Below are 26,266 nucleotides of genomic sequence, written 5' to 3'. Positions count from 1 at the left end.
CCTCTATGCAATTTTGAATAAAACCAAAACTTTCTTTTTTTTTAATATTGACCTATTTCTTTTACTGAAATTGAAAATATAAGGAGTCATACATAAAACACGCCAGAAAAGTTATCGTACACCAAATTAATCAGAGTATAATTTCATAAATAAAATTATAGTCTAGCACTTTTTTGTTTTGCATTTAGTGACGTTTAAAGTTCGTTTGGCTTTATCCTTTGCTTGCTTATTTCGTTATAATTTAATTAACATTTAAAAATTGTCGTAGTCGTAAGGGAACAACAAATATCACTCGAAAATTGATCATTTTTCATCAGAAGGGTAGAAAATGGATCCGGGATGTCGCTAAATTAGTAAATTTATCCCATTCTACGGTGCTCTACGTGATAAAAGGCTTTAACGAAGAAAATCGGATCGAAAATGAAGTAAGAAGACATCATCTGGCAAAGTTAATTCAATGTGATCAGATATTTATTGTGAGAAAATATGTGAAAAATCCACGTTTGAGTGCTTTAATTTCTACAGAATATACTGAAACATTTCCTACTTCAATTTCACCTGAAACTGTTCGACGAGCATTCAGGTCAGTTGAATTACATAGGCGCTCTGCTTGAAGAAAGTTTTTTGTAAGTGCAAAAAATAGAAAGCTTATTCTTTCCTTCGCAAAATCAATAGTAAATAAGCCCAAAGTGTATCGTAATCATGTCTTATTTTCAGATGAAAGCAAATTTAAAATTTTTGGTTCCGATGGGCATATAATTTTATGGAAAAAAAAGTGAGGAACTTAATCCCAAGATTTTGGTTGGTACAGTAAAGCATGGCGGTAGAGGTGTCCTTGTGCCAAGGGGCATGTCATCATCAGAATTAGGTAATTTAGTATTTATTGATGGCATAATGAACCATAACCCTCTATTTAAATATTTTAAGAGGTAGTTTAAAATTATCCTCCCAAAATTTGGGTATTGGAAACAACTTTTTTTATCAGGATAATGATCCTAAGCACGTGGCCCTGAACGTTTGCCTTTAGTGTGTCTATAATTATCCACGAGGTCTAAAAGCACCACCTCAGTCACTAGATTAAAACTCGATAGAACGCATTTGGAGAAAATTACAAGTTAGAGTACGAAGACACAAATTAAAAACATAAACCGAACTAAAACCAGGAATGATGGAGGAATGGGGGAACACTAATGCACATATTATGAAAAAAAAATCGTGAACTCTATGGCCAGATGTTTGAAAGCTCTCATAAGGGCTGCAGGATATCCCACAACGAACAGAAATACTACAATATGTGCAGATAATCTACAAAGACATTTGCGGGCTAACTTTTCTGCTACTTTGTGATCATTGATTTATCCAAAAAAAAGTTTTAGCATGTTCATAAAATAACTAATGTATTTTTGTTAAGAGAAATGTATAGATATTAAAAAATTCTCATGCTCAAATATTAATTTTTATTAATGAATAAAGCAATATTTTACTGAAACTTGTAGTGTATGATTATTTTTGTGAGCCATGTATCTCTAATGAAATTCCAGGAAGTAAGGTTAAATGAAATGCAGCAGAAAATGCGAATAATTTAATAGGCAATACAAGGAAGTCACATGGTGGCCGCATCAGATTTTTTTTACTTTTTACTTTCAAATTTTTTTAGATTTCCGCATTTACAATTATTCAGTGTTTTCCTCTTCTGTAATTTTAGTTTACCTAGTTGTCTTGTTCTAAGTAACTTGTACATTCTGCTTCTTCAGAATTTTAAATTACTAATTTAAAAATGTTCTTCCTCTTGTTGCAAAACTTTGACGTTTTTTCTTTGTATATTATGTACATATAAAATATCTTTCTTTAGCCTTTTAAAATTTTTAACTTACTTTAAATTTTGTATTAATGTACTCTCGTTTGATTATTTAAAATTTAAATTTTAAAAAGAATTTTTTAATGTTTTCTTTTGGAATTTATCCAGACTTAATTTAGGAACTTGGATGTTCCTTTACAAAGACCAAAGAATTATCAACTATTATTTATTAATTATTATTTAATGGATAATGTTTATTGTTTTATTTTTGTATGAATCCGTTTTTACTTAAGTTTTGTATTTTATGTTCTTGCTTCATTTCTTTTCAGTTTATGCTTTCGTGTTAGATAGTTTGCCACTGTTGTTTGACATTAATTCTGTATATTTCATTCTATTTCTCGTATATATACAAAGTGGGAAATTTGTAGTTTTGAGTATTATAGTTAAATATATTTCTAGCACAAATTTGCCATAGTTTTCATTGCTGTTGGATTTTCTGGACAAAACTTCATGTTCTTTATTTTTCTTTCAGAAAGATTGTCAGAAAGTCATCTAATTTTAAGCCCTGACACGGTTTTAAACGCAAAAGAAAAACAAGCAAGTATTATCACTGATTCGAATACTTCATAAATGTCTCCCGGAAAGAAAATATCCATGAAGGAAAATCCACCAGAAACAATAGAATTGAATGAAACAGATACAGTGGATGAACCTATCAAATTCTCTGAGGATAGTGGCAATAAAGCAAAGACTACTGACATTATAATTTCTAAAGCAGCTATTATTTTATCAGAAATAAAGGATTTAAAGATAGAAGTGGTCTTATTCTTATACATGTTCTCTGCCGTTATGAGATCAGTTTCATCTACATCTATGATTATAGACAAGGTATGTCTCTTTCATTTGCACTATCCAGAAGAAATATGTTCAAATCTTGGAAATTACACAGATATAAACATAAAAGTTGAAAAAATGGCTAACAACTACCAAGTAGGACATACACTTATTCAGATGTTACCGGCTGCAATTCTTGCTTGCTTCATAGGTGCGTGGAGTGATAAGTATAGCAGGAAATTGCCAATAATTTGTGGTCTCTTTGGTATAACACTCGATAGCCTAGGAGCTGCTCTCTGTGCTGGTATCTTCTCTAGTAGAGTAGAATATTATCTCCTTAGTGCTATATTTACAGGAATTTCAGGGGGAATCATTAGCGTTCTCACTGTCCTCTTCAGTTTTGCTTCGGATGTGACGACCCTCGAGAAAAGGACCATGAAATACACTTTCATGGAAGTGGCTTTCGGTTTGTCAATGCCCTTAGGACAACTTGCTGGAGGATGGGTTTTCAACTATTATGGTTATGTAGCTGTGTTTTTAACATCTACTGCGGGAACGGTTCTCACTTTGGTTTTGGTCATTTTCCTGCTGAAAGAAACTAGAGGTTTGGAAATTAAAGAGAGTTGGAAGACAAAGGTACGGAATTTGTGGTCTACGGATTCAGTAATCAGCAGTTTCAAGGCAGCAGTCAAACGCCGACCCAACAAAGGAAGAGAACAAATATTGTTGCTGATAATGGCAATGAGTTTTGCTCTCCTGAACACGTCGGGTAAGTCCTGTGCAGTTAGAGTTTTCTCTTAAAAAGCACTCGTTATAACTGGACGCTTCTTCTGATTTAACATAACCTTCCATGATTACCGAAACAAGTAAACTGGGAATGAAATGCTTTCAAAATACAGTTTCCAAGCTCTTCAACCTTTTTATCGTATTATTTCGATTCTTGAATGCCAGCCATTAGTTTCAAAATTTCAATACCATGCCTCCCCCCCCCCCAAAAAAAAAGAAAAGATTCCTAGAAAATTAAAAATAGTAAAATGCAATTCTAAAATATCCTTCATTTATCAAATACTTTTATTGGCAGCAATAATACTTATTTATCAAGAACTGCCTGATTCATTACTTCCTTCTGCATCAAAATCGAAACTTGATTCTGCTGAATTATCACTAACTGCAGCTTAATCAAAGTAACGTCGATTTCACTATCAAAATAAAGTATGATCAATAATCACCAAAATTGCCTTTAGCTTCAGCTGAAATCCAAATTTACATGCAATCTTCAGATTCGCATGTTCTGAGAAAATGATTAGCAAGTTCAGTAACATATACCCGATATTTTTAAGTTCGAGTTCTAAAACGAGACACTTTATGACCAACAAGAAAAACAACACACTTATCACAACCTCCAGACTATATATATAAAAACTTAAAGCATCTAAATTTATTTTTAAATTGGAATCAAAGAAAGGCAATTCCTCTACGATATTAATAATTACGATATCGTAACGATATTAACATGTTTCGTTCTCCTGGTCTCTTGGTTTATTTGAGATCAAAAACAGAAAGAAGATTCAATTAAATTTTCATTTGAATTAAATGAAAATTTATATAAATACGAGTATTTTTTCGGTTTTTAATCTCAAATGAATTAGAAGAACGAAACGTGTTTTCAAAACATATTAATCGAGTTTTATGAAGCTTTAATTCATTTTTTCTTGATGAGTTCTGAATTGGAGTTTCATTAAAGGGAGATTAATTTTTATTTGTATAATTTTGTATATTTGCCCTTCCGCATCTATATTTTTCGAGTTTGTTCTACTATGAATTCTTATTTTAAATTTGATTTCTTTAGATATTGTGTTAAACCTTTTATACACGGTTGCAATTATTAATATTGGGGAGGAATAGCCTTGCTTTTATTCCAATTTAATAATAAATTTAGATGTTTTAAGTTTATTCCACTTCAAACCTGCAGTTATAGCGCAGGACGGGTTTAATTTTTATTTTTTTTTTTTTTTTACCCTCTTATTATGTTTCTTTTTGTGTGTGTATATATATATATATATATATATATTATTCCAGTTGCAGTAACTACATTACATCCATCTTTTATAGTCACCAGCCTTCGTTCTAAATCCTAATTCATATATAATATAAAGCCTCATTGCCACACAATAAAATAGAGATTACACATTTATAAATAAAATCCAGATTCAAAAATGAGATAAAAGAATAAAAAAGACTATCGAGAGAAGTTGCGTTCCCCCACCTCTCTTCAGTTCCTCTGGTGAAAAAGACGATGACCCAATTCTTGCTGAAAGCAAGAGAGTGTCGCGACAGCTTCGTTAGACCATCATATATATAGTATATATATAGTCTTCTGAACACAATAGATATCAGGAATATAATAGCTCAAAAATATAATATAATAGCTACATTTTTGAGCAAACTCATATTATATAATAGTATCTAATAGCTAATGACGTAATATTTCTTACATGAAAGTTGTATTATTTTTCAAAAATAGTTTCCAAGCTGTTTATAGCCATTCTGACAATTTTAATGGCCTTTTTATTATTATTATTCCTAAAATTCCCAGCGGAAAATTTTCATTTGGGATTCACATTCTTTTCTGTTGTACTTTTGAGATGATTTAAAGGTTGAAATGGCTAGAGTTGGCTTATGATATCCACGGAAATCCTGATCAAATTACAAACGTTTTACGATGCCATGAAGATGATCTGCGATTGTAGTGTGCTATCGATGCGAAGACATACACCTTTTAAAAAATATTTGCATGGCTTAATAGATGTGCGGCTGAATACAGTAATTAAATTTCCTGGAAATCTTCTTGAAACTGTTTTCATTAAGCTAATTTCCAGCGGCTTCGAAACCCAGTAAACACAAATACAGGAAGAAAAAAAAGCGTAATGCGTAGAATTCCTATTAGATTTAAATCGTTTCCATCTTAATATGGATTTCCTGTTTTGCACGATATCAAATAAGTTTCTAAATGTTTTTAATGTATTCTCTGAGAATCTTTTTACCCGATATTTTGTCTTTAAATTAACTGTGATTTTAAATCGCAGTCTTTCATATACCGAATCCTTAAAATGTTACCGTTATAGGTTCACTTTTATTTAGCTTTGTGATCATTAACTTCTTTCACAAAGCAAACCTTCTATATTAACAACATTCTTCCGTGCGACTCCATAACAGAGGTAAGCGATTATCAACAGAATTATTTCTTACACAGTTTAAAATTGTCGTTAAAGTTTACTATAACAGCAGAAATGAAAGCCTTTGTATAAACGACACAATCTTTAAATGTTTTGCTTCATTTATTAATAAACAGCCAAAACAATTATACACTTCTAAAAATTTAGACCACAAGAATTTTAAAATAAATATTGCTAATTTTCAGCAAAAATACAATCCAGAAATTTGTTTTACTCTGGTCTGTTATGAACAAATAATGTCACATGCCATTTTGAATAATGATGCATTGATTTGAATGATATAAAGTGTTTCAGAAAAATGAAATGACCAAATATCTCTTTAAAGGCCGGCCCTCTCTAACTTACGAGATAAATTTAGTAAGAAAAGGTTTCAGTTGCGATAATTCCAGTTTCGTGACACCACTAAATAATTTTTAAAAAATGCAAAATCAGAATTTTTATGCACTTTTCATAAAGAAAATTCGATTTAGTAATCCGCCCTTATTATACTGAAGTCTTTTTAATAGGGGAATAAAAGTGTGAAATAATTCAGATTTTAATGGTCTCCCCAAAAAGCTCTTTTAACGTTTATATATATATGATTTATCAATAAAAGTGATCTAGATGAATAGCGAAACATTTCATAGGATCCCAGATGAATATATATTTAGATTAACATGGGAACGTTGCATATCTTCTGTATATTTGCAAAGTGAAAAATGTATAACGTAATTCTATTAAAAAAAGTAAAGTTTTTAATTAGACAAATTATTAATTTTTATTTAAGTCAATCTGATTAAAAAGTAAAAAAACAATACTAAGAACTGCATCTATTACTTTTAAAGTGGTTAGCTTAATAATCACAGATTAAATTTGAAAGACAAATGTCTTACATTTTGCCGAATGGCAACAGACCGGAATGAAAACTGAAACAATGCAGTTATAGTAGATGCCAGTTTAAAGTGAATCAAATCAAAATCGTGTCTCGAGACTAAAAGCCCTTCTGGGCATTTAAAAAAAAAATCTGATGGATTTTTAGATTTTAACGGTCGCTCAAAAGGGTTTGTTAATGTTTTTTACGTGTTGACTGAGCTCGCAAGTCTACCAGTCTGCTGTTGCACTCACTCCTGCTAACTATAAGTTTTGTCTTTTTACTTTATTATTACACATCGTTTTCTTCGCACATATTTCATATACTATTCAACAGTAAAATCATAAAAATTTTAAATGCAGATGTTTAGAATTCCCGATGCAGTGTTAAATGTTGGCATACATTTTTTATTTTTTTTTTCAGCTTACCCCATTAATGTTCAACTTTCTTAGTAAGATGGCTTACAAAACATTGTTGCTACAATCCACATCCCCCTCATCATCCACAAATGAGGATTTCATGCTGCTACACCAAATTTTTACCCCTTACGAAAAGTCTTTTTTTTTTTTTTTTTTTTTTTAATTTGTAAACTAAATAGCTATTTTAAGTAGTATTTGTGCAAGATCCCAAAAAGATATAACTAACACTACTTTGAGTAATTTTAATAGCATGAGAATAAAATTGTTGTTTGTTTGTTTAACCATTTCTCCTTTAAAATATATTTCTCTCAGTGACATTATTTTTCATGGCAGTCGTTCAAAATTTACTCTAATTTATTTCACAAAAACTTCCTGTGAGACCAAAATTTCCTTAGTTCTAGAAACTAGATCATATTTCTTAAGCTAAGACCATATTTCTTCAATCAGTTGTCCAAAGAATATTCAATCACATAATATTTTAAGAACATCCTCTGTAATGCTGTTTATTATAAAACATTACAAACAATACAGCAAACATTAGAAAACAATACAACAATTTTATTAGCATTTATCAGCTACTAATAAGCGTTAATAATCAATCGTTGATAATTCACTAATCATCAAATCTTTGTCAGCATTAAGAGTAAAAAATGCAGCAGCAGCTTAAGAATAAAAAAAATAATGCTATTTCATTATAAAGAATGACATATAAAGAAAAAATAGAAAAGAATTCTAAGTTATGTTAAAATTTCATTTTCGGCTACGAAATGGGGTTTCCAATCACACTGATTTTAATCATTCACTCATGTGGACCAATAAAACAACTTTCACTGTTTCCAATCATTGATTAATGACAGCTTTAATCATTGATTCTTTCGTATAATTTTTATTAAACTCTCGGGAAGAAATGATTTATTTTTATTCCATGAATATTGTAACTGGTACGTGTTAATTCTTTATCAATCGGCGAACTCGGAATAATCATACTTTTTCCGTATTGAAATCACAGAAATTCCTGACCTCATTTTTTTTTTTTTTTTTTTTTTTATATATATATAAAAGGATATTTTTTAGACTCTACCATTCTAATTATAAAAATTAATTTAACTCTTACTTACCCATATAATAAAAAATATTGCCACATTAAAACCGCAATGCTTTTAAAATACGTAACAATTTAATTCGACTGGATTAAATTGTTATTATGGAAGATTCTTGCAAAAATGCGGCAATCTGTAGGAGCGCCTGGCGGAATTTGCAATTAAAGATGAAAATGCTTTTATTGGTGTTTTAAAAATGCACAGAAAATTTTCAGAATTTTGTATTTAAAAAGTTAGCTTGAGATTTGTCTGTATAATCTCTCTTTACTGCTTAGTGGAGCCTTAGAAGTTTTGGACTGTACCAGGAAGTCGACAATGAATGTGCGCGGTCGTGGCGCCATCTGCCGGATTTTCTGTAATTACGCTGTGGTCGAAAGCAGCTTATCTATTCCCTCCTAAAGGCTAGTAACGATTTCATAAGAGAAAGGTGCAAACACCGGGACATCTGTGTCGAATGCCCTACCCCTAATCGAACAAATTAAGTCATTCTTAATTTTGCACAGCATAAAAGTTAAAACAGTAATGTAAAGTTGGCGTGAAATGAGTTTTTTTTGCTAAATTTGAAGCCAGAATTAAGTGAATAGATGAGTTAAATACTTAATTTTGAGCCGAAAATAATAGTGAGTGTGAACCGGTACGAAAATGAAAATGCAAAGCATCTGAGAAGCCGTTAGAGCTGATGACAGAAATGGTGACAGATTTCCTGAAGGATGAAGCAGAAACAAGAAGTAGGTGCAAATCCTTCGGTGAATATTTTAACGGGGAATAGAATTAAAAGATAGGTAAATAGAGTGTAAACCCGTTAAATGGTAGCGATTACATGATCAAGATACAGGTAATTTGGAGTTGTTTTTTTTTTGGGAGGGGTGAACTTTAAGTTGACACTGGTACTGTCAATAGGCATAACAAAATAAGTGTGCATACATAAGTAAAGATAATATACAACATAACATAATAAACAAGGAGACAATATATAATACATGCACTCAGTAATATACAGGTAACAATAAAAGAAAACATTAATCAATATTTTCATTTAGTATTGCCATAGGGCGTTTATAGTTTGCAGGATCATGTCGTAGTTACAGATTTTTATAGCAGGGTTTTGATTTTTTTTTTTTTTTTTTTTTACTTTTGAAAAATTTTTGTTCTGATTTACAATATACAATTTTAAGCTGATTCATTTTGAGTTCAAAATGGGTATGGTTAGTACGGATGTACCACGGTAAATTTTTTATTTGTCTTAGTGTAGAATTTTGAACTGTTTGGAGCCTCTTACAATCAAATTTACAGGAATATGCCCATACAAGGCAGGCTTAACAGAGCATGGGGCGCAATACGGATTTGTAAATGAGTAACTTGTTGTATATGGATAGAACGCTGTTTCGAGCAATTAAGGGTAAAAGCTTTGCTTTACGAGCTCGAAACTTATGTAAGAAAGATATGTGTGGGGTCCATGTGAGAAAATAACTGAGAACCACCTCGAGATAAGAGACCTTCTTAGCTCAAGAGATAGGTGCTCCGTAAAAATGCACGTTCTTATTAATTTTCTTTTTCTTGATAAACAAGATGGAATGCGTCTTGTCTACATTAAAAAGGATTTTCCATTTTTCAACCAAATCTCAAGTATGTTTATGTGATCTTGTAATGTTGTATGACTGGTCCAGTAAATGCACATTGCGTCAGGACTGCTGTGTCATCTGCGTACATTGCGAGTGCCATGTTGGGTGTGGTGATAGTGTTGTTCATGTAAATATTAACCCTTTAACTTTCAAGTTATTTTGATGATTTGGGTATACAAATTGTCAAATTTTTTTATTGGAAAAACCAAATGTAGCCGAAATAAACATCTCCCGATATATATTCGGGTATGACAATACGATGCACTCAAAAAAAAAATTACCCCGAGAAATACTCGGGCGTGACATTTTCGAACACCAGTGCTGTGCCCGAGATAATCTCGGGCATGACAGTTAAAAGGTTAAAATGTGTGGGTGCCAGGAGAGACCCCTGGGCTACACCAGCTAAAATGGGATGACGTGTAGAATGGGAACCTAAAAAATGAACGACAAAGTGTCTACCGGTCAAGTAGGATTTAATTCTGTTTGTGATGTACTCTGGGAAACCCAGATTGTGTATTTTGTATAAGAGTGCTTCTAGCCATATACGATCATAAACCTTGGAAATGTCCAGAAAAATTCCTCCTGTGATCTTTTATTTTTCATTCCTTCTGCTATCGATTCTACAACTCTGTATAACTGATTTGTTGCACTGAGATTCTTTCGAAACCCAAACTGAAGCAGGATGAGGATATCGTTGTCTTCAAGGTGCATTCAGTTTATGCAGAATAACTGCTTCAGTTATCTTCTTAAACATGACAGGAGGCTGATTGGCCTGTATGAATTCGGTTTATATCGTGGTTTGCCAGGCTTTAATATTGGGGTTATTGTAGCGAGTTTCCAGTCTTGTGTAAAATGTTGCCACTTCAGAATCAGATTTATAATTTTGACGAAAACAAACACAGTCTTTGGGAATTTCTGTATCATGTGGTTTGTGATCTTGTCGTGCACTGGGACTTTCTTCTTCTTGAGTCGTTGGATGTAATTAAGGACTTCCGATGGCATGACTGAGGGTATGTTGTCAGTGTGTGGATTGGGAGAGTAATTGTTCTGAAAACTAGTGATCATATTTATGTTGTTGGGTCATGTATGTTGTGAAGATGAAACTGAGATTCCAGATGCTGAGCAATAAGTTCTGCTTTCTCAGTTTCAGTGCAATGGATCCTTTTGGGTCTTTAAGAGGCGGAATGTTGTTGCAGCATTTCTTATAGCTTTTTACTAAACTGTCAATGTCATTCCAAAGCTAGTGGCGTTAAGAGGAGAACTTTCAAGAGGGGAAGGGAGGGCAGCGCATTTTTGAGGGTTACATTTTTACATGAAACATTATGTTATCGGTCTTAAATATGTGAATTGTCCAGGTAAATTAAGTATTTTTATACTTAGATAGATTCTGAATTGCCGTACGGAATTAAATTGAGAAACAAAACAATTTTTGCTTCAGATATATGCAAACAAATTAAAATGTAATTTCAATAACTATATACCTTTTTCACTCCGAATTCTTTTAACTCAAAATTTTTGAATGAAAAATACGAAAGTTCACTCAATATAATCACAGTGACATTAATGCGAAAAAGTTCCCCATGAAAAGAGAAATAATATGTCAGAGTTTTATTTGCGTTATTACTGGGGAAAACGAAACAAGGAACGTGTAAGGGCGGTGCTTTTGAACTTTTGAAGTTTGTTTTAAAATACAAACTCAAGATATTGTAATACTACTGAGAACTTCCCTCACAGTTGCTGTGGATGTGAGAAGGGTTTCCTAAATAAAACTCCATTAAGAAATTTTTGAATCTACAAATGTAGATTTCTCATTTAAGGCTATGCTGTTTACAGAACAGCAACTGGAGTAATCAAGTGCATCTCTACAGTGCCACAATGATTTTTCGAACAACAATAACAATGATAATAATAATTTTAAAATGTTAGAATTAAAATTTTACGTCAAATATAAACGCTTAGTCTTAATTATTTCCCTATGGGACATTTTAACCTTTTCTAGTTTGCTTGCGTATCGGGAGAGATGCATATTTAGGAGCTGCCCGGGACGGCAAAAAAGTCTGAATATGTCACTGTGAAAAGATTACAATTAGAATTAACCAAGTCAAACCCAAAAGTGTGCAGAGAAATCAAGCTGAAGGTTCTGATTTTAATAACTTTTAAATGGCATTATTCAATGAAATTCAGAGAATCTACTCAAAAAATTTTAACATGTAAATGTATCATTTAAAGCTTCCAAAAAGATATTCATAATGTATTTTATGTTGTTTCCAAAAGATAAATAAAATGATACAGAAACAAGAAAGTAAACAGACTAAAAAGACAGTAAAACAAACTAAATTTTCCATTAAAAACGGCAAAATGTGACTAAATAACGGGCAATGCGTCTTTATTTAAAATTCTCCATGATGTCAAAAGAGTGGATCTTCGAAGTTTCTTCCTTGCTTTTCTTGTCCCCGATATCGTCGAAAGACAGCAAGCATTGTATTCTCTCCATTGCTGTTATCAATGCTGATTTCTTATTTCACCGATTGATTGTGAAGATTGATGTAATGCCACGAGATGACATTAAAAAATCTCGGAATTATCATTACGAGTAAAACAGCCATGCTTTTACATGCAGAATATTTTAAACACTTTAAATTTCTTGAAAAACTGTAATGCCTGAGAACCTATTCACAACTCGGGGGAAATTTCCGATGCAGTAAAATATGTTACGTTGGTAAAGTAACTCTGGCTTTTAAGAATGTTATCATATTAGCTTACAGAAAATTTACGAAATTATTGTTTTTCCAAAGGAAAATAAAATTATTATTTGAGAGCTTTAGATGGGGTGCCGGGATCGAACGACAGATGGCGTAGATGCCAATGGATGGAACTTTTATGAAAATAAACTCAGACGAAGTCGCCATAAAAATAGCATTATCGAGGCGGTTCAATTCATATTTTAAATGTAAAGAATATTTTTTAAAATGTTTGATCTGATAACCCATTTTCTGGACTGTATATCTGCATCGTGATTTCTATGACAGAAGGACTTTTCGTAAAATTTCCCGGGTTATTGATTTCCATTTCTCTTCCACAACTTTATGGAGTCCAACAATCGTAGTGGGTGAAATATCAGAGGACTTTGCAGGCATGCGTTGAAAAGGTATGTATGCAGTAATTGTATCAGTTTTCATTTTGTCAAGATGTAGAAACATTAGGTACTTTTTTGGACGCAGGAGAGATGAAAAATGAGCAACGCCTTCTCCGGGAATCGAACCGCGGACCTCTGAAATACACGTCCAGCGTACAGACCACCACACCACGAAGGCTCGCTAAGAAGGCGGGAGAAATACCTTATATACTCCCCCTTTTAAAGGGCTACTGGAGTTTTTAGGGGACCCAATCGCCAAATCCTGGGTGTTGAAGAATCAGCATCCACGACTCTTTTAGTTCGGGCGCCCCTTTAGAGACATTAGGTATTTTTTTGGAAGCAGGAGAGATGAAAAATAAGAAACACCTTCGCCGGGAATCGAACTGCGGACCTCTGGTATACTCCACTAGCGTACTGACTACCATACCACGAAGGCTCGCTAAGAAGGCGGGAGAAATACCTTATAAAGAAATGCAGTCTTACTTTTCGAAATATGACTTGTTGCTTTGTCTTGTTGAAGCTTCGCTCTTTGAAAGTCACTGAGATGAAGAAATGAAATTTCACCTGTAAATATCGGATGCCATCTTTTATTGAGTCGTAAATCTTCGTTTTTTATTCTATTTATTGTTGATACAGATGTATTTAAAGAATTTACAACTGATTTCTACCTAGGCGGAATATCTGGTGCTACCAACAATTTAAATTTAGAAACATTAGAACATTTTCGGGTATTCCTTTTGAGTCTTTTTTTCCACGTAGAAATAACGATCGAAGGTTTTATACATTTCAGTTTCCTTTGGAATCTTCTTTCCACGTAGAACTAACCATCGAAGGTTTTATACATTCCAATTAATAATGTTTCTTATTTTGCATTTAAAAGTTTTAATACTATGCATTTCACAACGTTTTGGAATAGGAATATTTCTCTTCGGAAAGGGCGACATAACCTTCAATCCACACCTTTTGACATGCAAAATTTTGCAAGGAATATAAATTTAAAAGTACGCAAACGATATTTATCATTTCAAATAGTACTGTATACATACAGATTTTTTTATTCAAGCAGTAAATTTTTTAAAAAGGATCATCGCTCATCATCGAAATTGTTCAGCCAACGGAAAGTAACTTTATTTAATTTCATGAAACTACTTTTGCACGCCTTTCAGAAGTCCTGCAAAACTTCAACTTGAATCTTCTCATTTTGATTTCGAAATAGGACTACTTTACAGTGTATTTTTATGGACATTTTTTCGAAAAGTAACATAAAACCGTTTTTTACTTCCTTGTACGAAGTAAAAAGGAAGTATTGTAATCGCGAAAAGTTTCAGGCAGCATATTTCAACGAAAATATCCATTTTGTCCGCTATCGAATGCAATTTAATAATGTTTCTGCGTGATATCTGTACGTAAAGATAGAATAAATGTTGGCGTTCCTCCAAAAAAATTATAAAACTGCTTTAAAATGAATTCTGAAGAGAATTTTTCGTGGAGTCTGTACGAACGTACGTACGTACGTATCTCGCATAACTCAAAAACGAGTTGCCTCAGAACGTTGAAATTTTGTATATAGGACTGCTATAACATGTAGATGTGCACCTCGTATTTTAGTTGCAATCGGCCGCACCAGACGTATATAAATATATTTATACACTGACTGCTAATAAGTATTTGGACACCTGTGATAGAAAAGAAAAACTAACTTAATTCAAAACCAATAGTTGGTAGAGCCTCCACGAGAGGTAATTACAGCGTGGACCCTCCGGGGCATACTTTCCACAAGTCATTGTATGACAGCTAGTGGTATATTCTTCCACTCGGCTTGGAGAAGACATAGAAGTTCCTTCGCCAATTTTGCACGGGTATTGCACCCTTGAATTCGGCGATGCAACTCGTCCCAGAGGTTTTCGATAGGGTTCAGGTCTGGACTCTTGGCAGGCCAGTCCATTCGATGAACTCCATTGGCACCATACCAAGGCTTGGTTAACGTCGAAACATGACAACTGGCATTGTCGTCCTGAAAGTAACAGGGGTCCAACCCGTAAAACTGCCACAACGTAGGAAGCACATTATCATCCAAAATAGTGCAGTAGGCATCGGAGTTGAGCTTACCATGAATGGGGACCAAGGGTCCCAGCCCATACCAGGAGAAACACCCCCAGACCATAATTCCACCTCCGCCGAACTTGACTGTTGGCACAATGCATTCTGGCAGGAGACGTTCTCCAGGTAGACGCCAGACCCAGACCCTGCCATCCGAACGGTAAAGGGTGAACCTTGATTCGTCACTCCAAAGAACCCGTTTCCACTGATCTACGGTCCAATTTCGAAGTGCTTTGCACCACATTAACCGAGCAGCGCGGTTGGACTTTGTGATCAAAGACTTATGGGCAGCAGCACGACCGTGAAAACCAAGCAGATGTGCTTTCTTACGGATGTTATTCATTGAAACAATACTCCCGGATGCCTGTTGAAACTCCTCGCGGATGAGGGCCATCGGTTGGGTGTGGTTCTTCCGAATTTCTCTGGACAGCACTCGTCGGTCTCTATCTCCCAGTTTCATTGGTCTGCCGACTTGGGGCACATTCCGACAATCACCGCTCACCTTCCACTTCTTAATCACATAGGCCACTGTCGATTTTGGGTACTTCAGACCGCTAGATATGTTCCTTAAGGATCGGACACATTTGTGATACCCGATAATTATACCTTTCTCGAAATCAGAGAGCTCCGAACTGCGAGGCATCTTCCATGCGACTAAAGCCGATGCTGTTTCCTACACGATATATACCGGCGGAGTCCGTGACGTACCTTAGGACCACAGATATCGTCATTCGCATAGGTGTCCAAATACTTATTGGTAGTCAGTGTATATATATATCCACTCTGTTACCAGGCTCAATGATCTCAGTTTCTTTACTCTTATATGTTTGTAAATTGTACATTTTTTGCTTTAAAAATGATTGAATTATGTTGTTCTTATCTTCCGGTTAAGATTTTTATGCATTTAGTAAATCTGTATGCAATATTTTTAGAATTATCAACAATTTTAAAGTTGTTTAAGTGCCGCTAAGCCTAATAATTTTTCTGATGGCGTCCATTACTTGTTTACATTTGAAACAGCAGGATAGTGGATTTGTTGCCAATCTAGAGAAACTTTGCTTAGCAACAACAAAGATAACGCCTTCATTTATTATTGCGAATTAAATCATGCTTAATCCTTTCTGGAATTTTTTCGAGGAAATTAGTGTTTAAGATTTACTTTAATTCTTAATACAGATATTTTGAGTTTTTGTGTATTTTTGCCTTGTAACGAAGTGAGAACTGAATTAATTGAATGAGAAATACTGAATTGTCTGTGAAAAAACGTTTTTTTTTTTTTTTTTTTTTTTTTTTTTTTTTTCGAAAAGCAGCATAAAACCGTTTACTTTTTTAAATAACAGTAAGCGACACTTTCCTACTTTTCTAGTAAAGACCACACACTCATACACACACAAAAAGCTTTTTTCCTGAGCTCGAGAAGTTGAAAAATCTTGTAACCCATGATAAAGCCTTTCTTGTGAGCAACTCGGGTTCATAAATTGCTGTCACCATACCCTGAGAGATGTCTTTTAACTTTTATTTGCATGAACAATGAGTTTTAATGCATTTAAATTTTAATGTATAAATTTTTCGATCTTGTTTCCCTTTGAACGCAATTCACTTGATTGTTAATCTATTTCTAAAACTGTAGATCCCAGTCGCCTTGTGAAACATCTTCCTGGTTGTTGCTTGAAAAAAATGCAACATTTTTTGGTACGATTCAAGAAAGCCCAGATGATCTTTCTAAGTTACTGGACAAGATCCGAATGATACAAAAACATGCTCAGCGATATTCCTTTGTATCCTTCCAATTGTATCTCTTCTTTACATTCCTTCCAATACATGACGATCGCTTGGTATAAAATCTTTGCCTTTCATATCCATCTTACTATTCAAAAACTCTTCTTTCTAATAAAGTATTGTCTTGAAAACTCTTTGCAACATCTCAGATACTTCTGTAGCAAAATTTTCCTTGCGAAAAAAAAATTACCGCATTTTGTTTTCAAATATTTAGCCATTTTAAGATATTGTCACAGCAAAAATTCTTTATTCATTAAAAATAAATTTCTTATGAATTATGGACTGCTGCTAGATGTCAATAAAAGTCATGACATGTTCTAAAAAGGCTTTGCACGCTTGTTTTTTAAATGAGTCATTTCCATTATGTTTTGATTATAGTAATATTTTAATATATTATAAAAACTTTTGATTATATCATTTTAAATAAATCATTTCCGATATATGTTGAGTATTTCATAGTAATATAATATAAAATCCTCTGTCAACTGGACCATAAAAGAAACATATTCTTTAAAAATTAAAAAATAAATATTCTTCTAGATAATATTCCTTTCAAGGAACTTAATTAAAAGATACAACGGAATTCCTTATAAGAAAAACATTCATTGAAAAAGCAGACTAATTTTGTATTTCAGTGTTCCGAATTAAAATATTACAACTAGAGCAAACTCGTTCGTACAACTCGTTCGTTTAGAAATTTCATGAATAGCTTATATGAATGTTTCAGCAATAATATTAAGATCGAATGCCGCCCATATGGTATAGTGGTTAGGGGAGTCTTCTGTGGTAGCGAAGGGCTCGGGTTCGAATCCCGGAGAAGGCATGGATGTTTGTAAATGTATAGTGTCTTTTCAGCATGGGAGTACTCTAAATATACAGCGAGCCCAAAGTTCTCTCGTGTGATTCGATGGTAGGAGAAAGGGGTGGGTGACCCTCGAACGTTCCCTCGGGGTGCTCTCCCTCAAAATTGTGTTGGAAGTAGAAGTCTAGCCTCCTTGAGTCTCTGGCAACCATTTTTCCATGAAATACAGGAACAAGACAACAACACTATATATATTAAACAACAACAACAATGTGTCCGATGTATTAACTCTGACCGGCCAGGGGTTTTACTATGAAAGTACAAATTTCCCAAAACTACTATAAGAAACAATTATTTTCTTGATTTTAATGTAAAACTTCTCTTGGCATTTTTGAGATACCTGGATTTGGGTACTTTTAATATATCTTTTAATATATTGCCTTAATTTCTTTGACATATTTTAATATGCACGTATATATACGTCCTTACAGATAACGCAAAAAATATTTTAGGCCGTATATATACGGCCTTGCCGGTTAGAGGGTTAAAAGATCTTTTTAAATTTATTAAATAAACAAATATTTCTAAGGCTATAATTATCTTAAATTTGGAATTAGAAATTATTTAATGCCACAGATTCTTTAGAAAATAGGAATAAAATCTGAAGTGAAAGATGCGCACTAATTTGTTCAAACTTTCGTGTGTTTCCTATACATGAGGTTTCCTTGCCTTAGGAACGTTATGAGAGATTTCAAATCTGATTAAAAAGAAATACAAGTAAAATCAAATATAAGTATTACATTTCACTAAAATGAGCCGCACATAATAATCAGTTAAGTTTTTCATTTATTTTGCTCATTCGATATTTTAAAATTTCCTGAGATCCAAAAAGCACTTGAAGTAACTATAGTAAGAAACTAAGCTATTTCAAAATATTTTTCAGTTCATTCAAATTATATTCATATATCCGTCTTCTCTCGTTTATGAATTATACTGATAGCAATGACAGAGAAATGCAGACAAAACCTACATAATCAAAAATATCATTATCAATTATTAATTTACATTCCCGGTAGGATTTTGTGACAACGTTTATTGTAATTTCTAAAACATTTCTTGCATTTTGTTAAGACATCACAAAAACTTTAAAAATTTTTATCTCTCAAATAATGTGTACCTAGTTAATAAATTATTGCCACTGCATACTGAGTTTCAATAAGAGATGATGAAATAATGCTGCATAATATAAAACTGCAATATTTTCTAGTTAAATGCATGAAAATGATTATTTTTCTTCTCATAATCGAGTCTCCAAACACTAATTACAAAGTTCCGAAATTTCTATCACGAGGATTAAGCGATGGTTTATAATTTACAGCAAACTTGTATTTATATAAATGATTTCTTTTTTATTAAGTTTAAAAGAAAAGCACACAGAGATTTCCATTAAATCTTTCCAAAAGCAACTGTTGCGAAATAAGTTTATGTTTCAATAAATTAAACACCTCTACCTTACTTTGAAAATATAGGAGGGGCCACTATTAGCTTCATGTACGTCCATCATATGTACCAATGGGATAACACAACTTTCTCAACAGTATCTGCAATTTTCAATGTCATCAGTACACTGGCTGTGCTCATTGCTGTACCCCTCTTCAGACGATTCAAGTTGAATGATCCAGCCTTGGGAATTGTTGGCACAGTTTCCGTTTTGCTCAAGAATGTCGGAACAGGACTTGCAACTTCCAAAGGGGTTTATTTTCTTTGTAAGATATTTTCACACCTTTCGTTTATTCTTTTCTCTAACTATTATCCATCGAAAATTGTGCAAAACAGCAACTCTAAATTGGTGTAGATTTTGAATAAACAGGATTTATGCAGAATTAAGCAGAAAGAAGCTGAGAAATAGAAGAAATTATGCCGAATTTTTTTCTTACTCCTGAATACGAGTTATCGTTGTCAAATCGCCCAAGAAATCGATAGAGTTTTATTCAAAATTTGTGCCAAAATAAGGTTGCTGTTTTGCTTAATTTTAAACTTTACATGATTTTTTTCATAGTACATTGGTTACACTAGTTTCTCTTCCAATATTCCATTTAATTTTTATTCTAAACAAAAGTCAAAATTTTTGGTTCTATGAAATGTGTTCTATGCTCGTGAATAAAGGAAAATCATTAATAACTGGTAATGAAAAAAATTATATTATCATCTTCTAAACTATCCTAGATATTTTATTTCGTTATATGAAGAGCAAATGCTGTCAATGATTTGATTAGAATCCATTAAAAAAATTATTAACTTAGCACGTGACATACCAAATATAACTAATTTCCTACATTTTTTTTTTTTTTTTTTTTTCCTGCTCAAACGAATACAATTTAATTTAATACGAAAAATAACTAGCAGTCAGCAATAACTCCCACTTGTTAACTTTAGTGCTTTAGGATAAATTATTTAAAAAAAATTTTCAACTTAATTTTGAATAGTTTTCTTTAATTATATTATATAAAAAATTGTAATGGCCTTATATTTTTGTTTTAAGTATTTCGTTTTAGGTACTTTAAATTTGTTTGTACTTGACATGTTTATTAATCTATTTCATGAATTTATTTTAATAATCTTCCAAATATAATTCAGAAATATGATTCTGTTGAAACGTTTTCGGCTGCTCCTGGGAAAAGACCAAAGAATTTTTAACTATTCTTTATATTACATTAATACATTTTAGGTTATATTATTATGTTATTTTGTTTTTGTTCTAATTTTGAGTTTTATTCTTTCTGTTAGCTAGTTTTCTATAACTTTTTATTTAATGGTTACCTCTTGATTATATATATGTGTGTGTGTGCGACTTCATAATAATTTGTCTTTTTTTATAAATTGTCTGTTAAAATTATTTTCTAAGAAATAATTGAAAATCTTTTAGCGAACTTATTGGGATTATTCCAAGGTTTGAGCACATTAGCTGGACGGGCAAGGATTTCAAAAGTAGCTTCCAAAAATGATTTAGGTAATTACAAATTTAATGAAATTACATTAGATTTTTGATTTTCTGAATATATGAAGTGAATAGAATCAAGATATATACAGACAATGGAATATTTCGCATAATCGATGCCTAAACTTACAAGTAGAAGTTTCAAGCAAACAATTCATTTATTATTATTATCTTAGTTATCTTATTTAAATAGAAATTCCTTTTCATATATTTATTTTATTTTGAATATTAAATAGTATCATTCTGCAAAACGAACGAAACATTTAATGGAATAAAGTCTTTTACTATGTAACGAAACTTCGCTTAAACTGTGGAAAATAGCAAATATTGAAACAGTGAGTTCAAAAACCAAAGCAGATCAATTTTATTACGTTAATTAAATTAAAATTTGAAGATTTTCTTTTAATGCAATGCTATGTTTAAATTTCCCCATAAGCTGCCAAAATGGCTCAAAGCTTACCTTTTGATATCTAATTAACATTTTAACATGAAAAAACTGTCCCCTCTAAATTATATAAAAAAAGAAAAACACTTATGCCATATTTAAGCTATTAACAAGTGAAACTGAAATAAAATATACACTCCTAAATTAGGGACAAACTGTTCAGATTCGGTGATTACAATTTCAATCTTTAGTACACTACTATGAACTCTCAAATCGCACTCCACGCAATTAAATTATAAAAATTTGGTACTGTTACTTCGGATGCAATTTAACTGCTATTCAATGTTATCAAACATATTCCCGATATTATTGAAACAAAAACTTAATTTTCGAAAATATAAGTTACAGCGAATGAGCGAAATCTGGAAAATGTGGACATTCTCCGGTGAATGTCAGCATTCACATAGTTGCTTGGCCGAAATGTTTGCTAAATATTCTTACTTCTCACTTACACCGGCAAATGTCGATATGCACCATGTACTGATAGTGATTGTTGAATAAAAGTATTCTTGCAACGTTTTTAAATCATACTTTATTATCAAAACATATTATGATATATGTCAAACTAGGAGAAAGCTTAAGTAAGAGCATATGTAAATAAATCGTTGAACTTAAAGCGAATAGTATATTCTAAAAGAGAAACGAAAACACCACTAATAGTGAATTTAATTATGCGATTGACGTTATGCACTCATTGTAATGTCAACAACTTAAACTTTTATGACACATTGAATTGCATAAGAGTTTTTACAACGCTTTTCTGCCTGTCGTCTTCTCGTTTCGACATCCATTAGAGCATATCTGTATTTGTTGAAATATATAAGTGATAGTCCGAATGTATAAGAATATAGCCAAATATTCGGTCTTTCACCGACGTATTTGGTATGCATTGACACTCACCGGAGAATGTCGACATTCTTCAATTTCGATCTTTTACGATAACGTATAAAATAAAAAGGTCGATCCGAAAGTAATCCACAGTCCACTATAGTTCTGTACTGGTACGTAGAAGATAGATGAAATTTTGTAGATAGAAGCATTTGTTCTTTACTATCTGATCTGTTCCTAATTTTTATTCCCTGTTATTTACAAGTACCTGTATGGATGATCATCAGCGTGACACTCATTACGTTAAGGTGCAATTATCGAATTTCTCTACAAAATTTCCGGGTATAATTCAGTAACTTCGATTCATAGCAAGAAGTCATTATCTATGGAAACAACATAGTAGAATCAAAGTATAATATATGTGTTGATGGCTTCAAATGTTTTGGCGTGGCGATTGCAACATCCGGGAGAACTCACAGTCAGGCAGATTGGTTAACAGTCACAACCGATAAAAAGGGGTCAGTCATTAAGGAACTCATCCTAAATGCGAGATACATTACTACCAGATAGTTCATGGAGCACACAGATGCGACAAAAGGGTCTGTATTCACGGTAATCTAATGACTGGGATAACAGAAACATTTGTGCTAGTTGGTTACACAGCTTTTGACGATGAAGATGATGCAGATTAGGAAGAACGCATGTGAATATCTGCAAAGTTTTTCTGCAGGTTGTCCACAATACTCTCAAGGAGTCATCAAGTGTAATAAAACCTCACTGTTTCATTCCGATCTCGAGGGTAAAAGGTGTGAGATCTAGTGTATTTTGCAAGCATAAGATGGTAACTAGACCTACTTAGAGCTCTTACTTGGCAACTTCTGGCACAGGCGGGAAAATGCACACAAAATAGAAAGGGTGTAAAGGACCCTTTATTTATCCCAGCTGTATAACAAAAGGCACGGACTTACGTGCTTACACAAAACACCGACCACTTGAGGTAGGAACTTAAAATTTAACAATAAATTTAAAAGGCGAAATGTTGCTTACACAATTTAATTTAATCTAACAGACTGACTCAGAAACCTACACCGGCGAAATACTAACTAAAAGGCCAGAATGCGTAGCCGCTACTAAGATTAACAGCTGGAGGACAAAATACCAAACGTGCGCTTCATTAGTGAAATCACGCTCTGTCTAACTTTTTCAATTTAACAGTTTAAATACTCTTCTTCGCCTGCTTAATTTGCATCCTGGTAAGGAAATGCGAGGGGAAATAAGAGAATTCAAGAAAGGCTCGAAAATTAAAATAGTTGTTATTAAAACTAAACAGAACCCTATGAAGGTAGTCGAGGGAATATACGTGTATTCATATTATGGATACAAAGGATGTTGTGAAGCGGCAAAGTAAGCAGACCATATATTAGGCGTCATTTTCAAAGGTCCAATGCTTGTATCTTCAAAATTGTACTTCTCCTCATGCTTACTTACTGAGCTACAGTAGATTATGTGTTACTTTTTGACCAATCTTTTGTATATATACATACATATACATATAAATGTGTTCTACCTAGTATTTTACAAAGAAAATTTCTAATACATGTTCTCAAATGCAATAATATGTTCAAATTTTTTTCCAAGAATTACCGTATTTCCTCACATGTTGTCCTCGCGTATTCCTTCCCTCCGGTTTTCTAGCTATGATTTATTAGAAACTTCTAACTTGTTAACTAATAGTGTTAAATTTATACACCAAATCAGAAAGTAGTAAGTCAAAAAGAATATTATTGAAACTGATGTCTATGAAATACATAGCATAATAGTATTAGTGTGTCTCTGTGTGTGCTATGATTTTTACTTAAGCTATCCCTTGAAAAAGAGCATATTTTTTATGCATATGCACTGCATATTTTTCCCCTCCCGATTTTCAAGCGGTAAAGCTAATAGGAAAAGGAATGAACACGCTAATAAATAGTGTATATGTAAAATTTTCAATTGTTAAAGGGATGCTGAACTAGAACTCGCAATGTAAGCAATATATTTTCTGCAAGAATGAATCTGAAGCATAAGCTATTAATCTCATCTTTAGTTAAATAAATTTGAAAATTTTGACTATTTCATGAAAATTATCGTAATAATTCATTAGTAAAGAAAATAAAACTGTTTTATTTATAACTTCTGAATCTTTACAGGAAAAATATTTTCATTCCTAATCACAGCAGAGGCTCTTCTGCCTATCCTAGCGACATCTGTTGTATCACAAGTTTTTAATGCTACTTTATCATTTTTTCCCGGATTAATATTCTTAATCCTTGGAGGTCTTGCCATACTACCACTTGGAGTGTACATGTAAGGATTTCTTCTTTCCTTTTTGTTTGTTCTGAGAGAAATCATCAGAGAATTGGTGTCTCGAAAAATGTAAAAGGAATCTAGCCTATTTTTGAACTAACAGATGTACATTGCGTAAAAAAGGGGGCTACGGGACAGTTCTATATCTTCCATTCTACAGGGCCGACTGACAAATGCCTAGGTATTTAGTGCGAAATACCTAGGCACAATTTTGGTGCGAAATTTACGGAGAAATTCAAAAATTTGTCTTAGTCCAATTTTTTCCGTTTGCGCCAAGAATAACTAACTCCCTTGGCAAACTTCTTAATATATGGCAACCAATTTTCCTTTCCCTTCCATTATGGCAGAGCGGAAAAAAAAGTCACGCCTTTTCTACTTCCAAATAATTTTAGCAAAGTGTCTAAACCACATTTGATGTTTTACCGCTTTCAACATATATGCCAAATTTCGAAATGCGAAAATATATAAATTCACGTATTACATTTTCGGAAATTTTAAATAAAAATCTCTAATTTTTTGCAAGTATGCTTAGAAACACGTCTACTTTAAGATGATGGTAAAAATTTTATAGATTATAATTCAATTTTTTTAAAAAATTATTTTAAAATACAAATTTTTAAAATAAATCATAAAAAATGGGTGTATTTTATTCGAAATGAATCTGAATTTCGAAATGTGAAAGGAAGAATCAAATAAGTTTAATAAAAAAAGAGAGGTTAATAAATATATATCAAAATTAACATTGAGTAGGAATAATTTTGAGAGCTAAATTTTTAAAAACTACTCGTGCGATTTTTACAAAACTTGGTAGTTTGGCGTAATTTTAGTCGTAGAATTGAAATATGGAAAACAATTGGCATGTTATTTCAGAAAAAGTCCGACTTTGTGTCAGAATACCTATATTAGAACAATGCTATATATAAATCTACTACATATCCTAAGTCGCGCTTCCGAGACGTGTGTGTGTGTGTATGTGGTTATGGCAAAGCCTCGAGGGCTATCTGCCTAAGAGGAGGGATGCCTTCGTGGAGGACTTTCTAAGGGAAACTGGCTCGTATACACGTTACACATGGGGAAAACCACGAAAACGCCCATGCAGCCAGCCCGTTCGCGGGATTCGAACCTCGGACCGAACTACCAGTGTTCAGCGACTTTACCGCTCGGCCGCTGGTGGGCCCTTCCGAGACATGAAAAACGCAATTTGAATTTAGTCAGTCGGCCCAGTAGAAGAGAAGATATAGAACTGCCCCTCTTTTTTTTTTTTTTTTTTTTTTTTTTTTTTTTTTTTTTTTTTTTCGCAGTGAAAGGCTAAATCAAAATTTTTCAAAAATAAGTTATTATTTAGAAATAATTTTACTATGAGAAATAAATTAAATTGTACATTAGTTGGCCAATCCCGGCAGGCAAAAAATAAACGAAAAATATAGCATCTGGTTAAATTTTAAAAAAAAATGTCAGAATTAAGAATGCGGCTTCATGTGGCCGCTACATGTAAATTTTAATTAAGAGTTTTTAAAATTTTATCTAAAAGATTTTTTTTTTTTTTAAATTTTATTCTATAGCTTTGAATTTCATCATTTACTGCTTCATTTCTTAGTTAAATGTCTGCAGAAAAATTCTATTTGGCCTAATTTTCTCTTTGATATAGTATATTTAATCGCGTAAAAATTATGTACAAATGTAAACCAAATATTTATTTTGCGACTTCTTTTCCGTCCATTAGTATTTCTCAGTTCTAGACTTTCTAATGGGATTTACGTGAATTACATGCAAAGTGGTTGGAACTTTCTGAAATAGATATCATTTGAGTCTGACGCCAAAAAAGATGGTAACGTAATTCTGTACGTTATTACTCGTTTTTGATGTCCAGAAATTTAATAAAATTAAATATTGCTTCTGTGTGACATTTTCTTGTCTCCCCCACTTACACGAGGAAAATTATACATTTTTAATCAAAATCTGAGTCTGCGCAA

At 32.7% G+C, this 26,266-nt stretch overlaps 1 protein-coding gene across 3 annotated transcripts in view; it reads left to right on the top strand.

Annotated features, from left to right (window-relative positions):
* LOC146997602 (lysosomal proton-coupled steroid conjugate and bile acid symporter SLC46A3-like) overlaps positions 1 to 26,266 on the top strand; it is a 47,355-nt gene that overhangs the window by 12,162 nt on the left and 8,927 nt on the right. The window contains exons 2-5 of one of the 3 annotated variants that reach the window (XM_085815173.1): positions 2,331 to 3,401; positions 19,275 to 19,442; positions 20,603 to 20,686; positions 24,137 to 24,293. In XM_085815173.1, the coding sequence (XP_085671299.1) occupies positions 2,429 to 3,401; positions 19,275 to 19,442; positions 20,603 to 20,686; positions 24,137 to 24,293 (1,382 nt within the window). In that variant the 5' untranslated portion in view covers positions 2,331 to 2,428. Of the gene's footprint in view, positions 1 to 2,330; positions 3,402 to 19,205; positions 19,443 to 20,602; positions 20,687 to 24,136; positions 24,294 to 26,266 lie in introns of all 3 variants that reach the window. The other 2 variants (XM_085815172.1, XM_085815174.1) reach the window with 2 other exon arrangements.

This window comes from Stegodyphus dumicola, chromosome 4, assembly GCF_044657685.1.
Source record: "Stegodyphus dumicola isolate Sdum_Otavi_A_Nest chromosome 4, ASM4465768v1".
Classification (NCBI taxonomy): Eukaryota; Metazoa; Arthropoda; class Arachnida; order Araneae; family Eresidae; genus Stegodyphus; species Stegodyphus dumicola.
The sequence above is the reverse complement of the archived record's forward strand: the minus strand, read 5'-3'. Positions and strand labels throughout refer to the sequence as shown.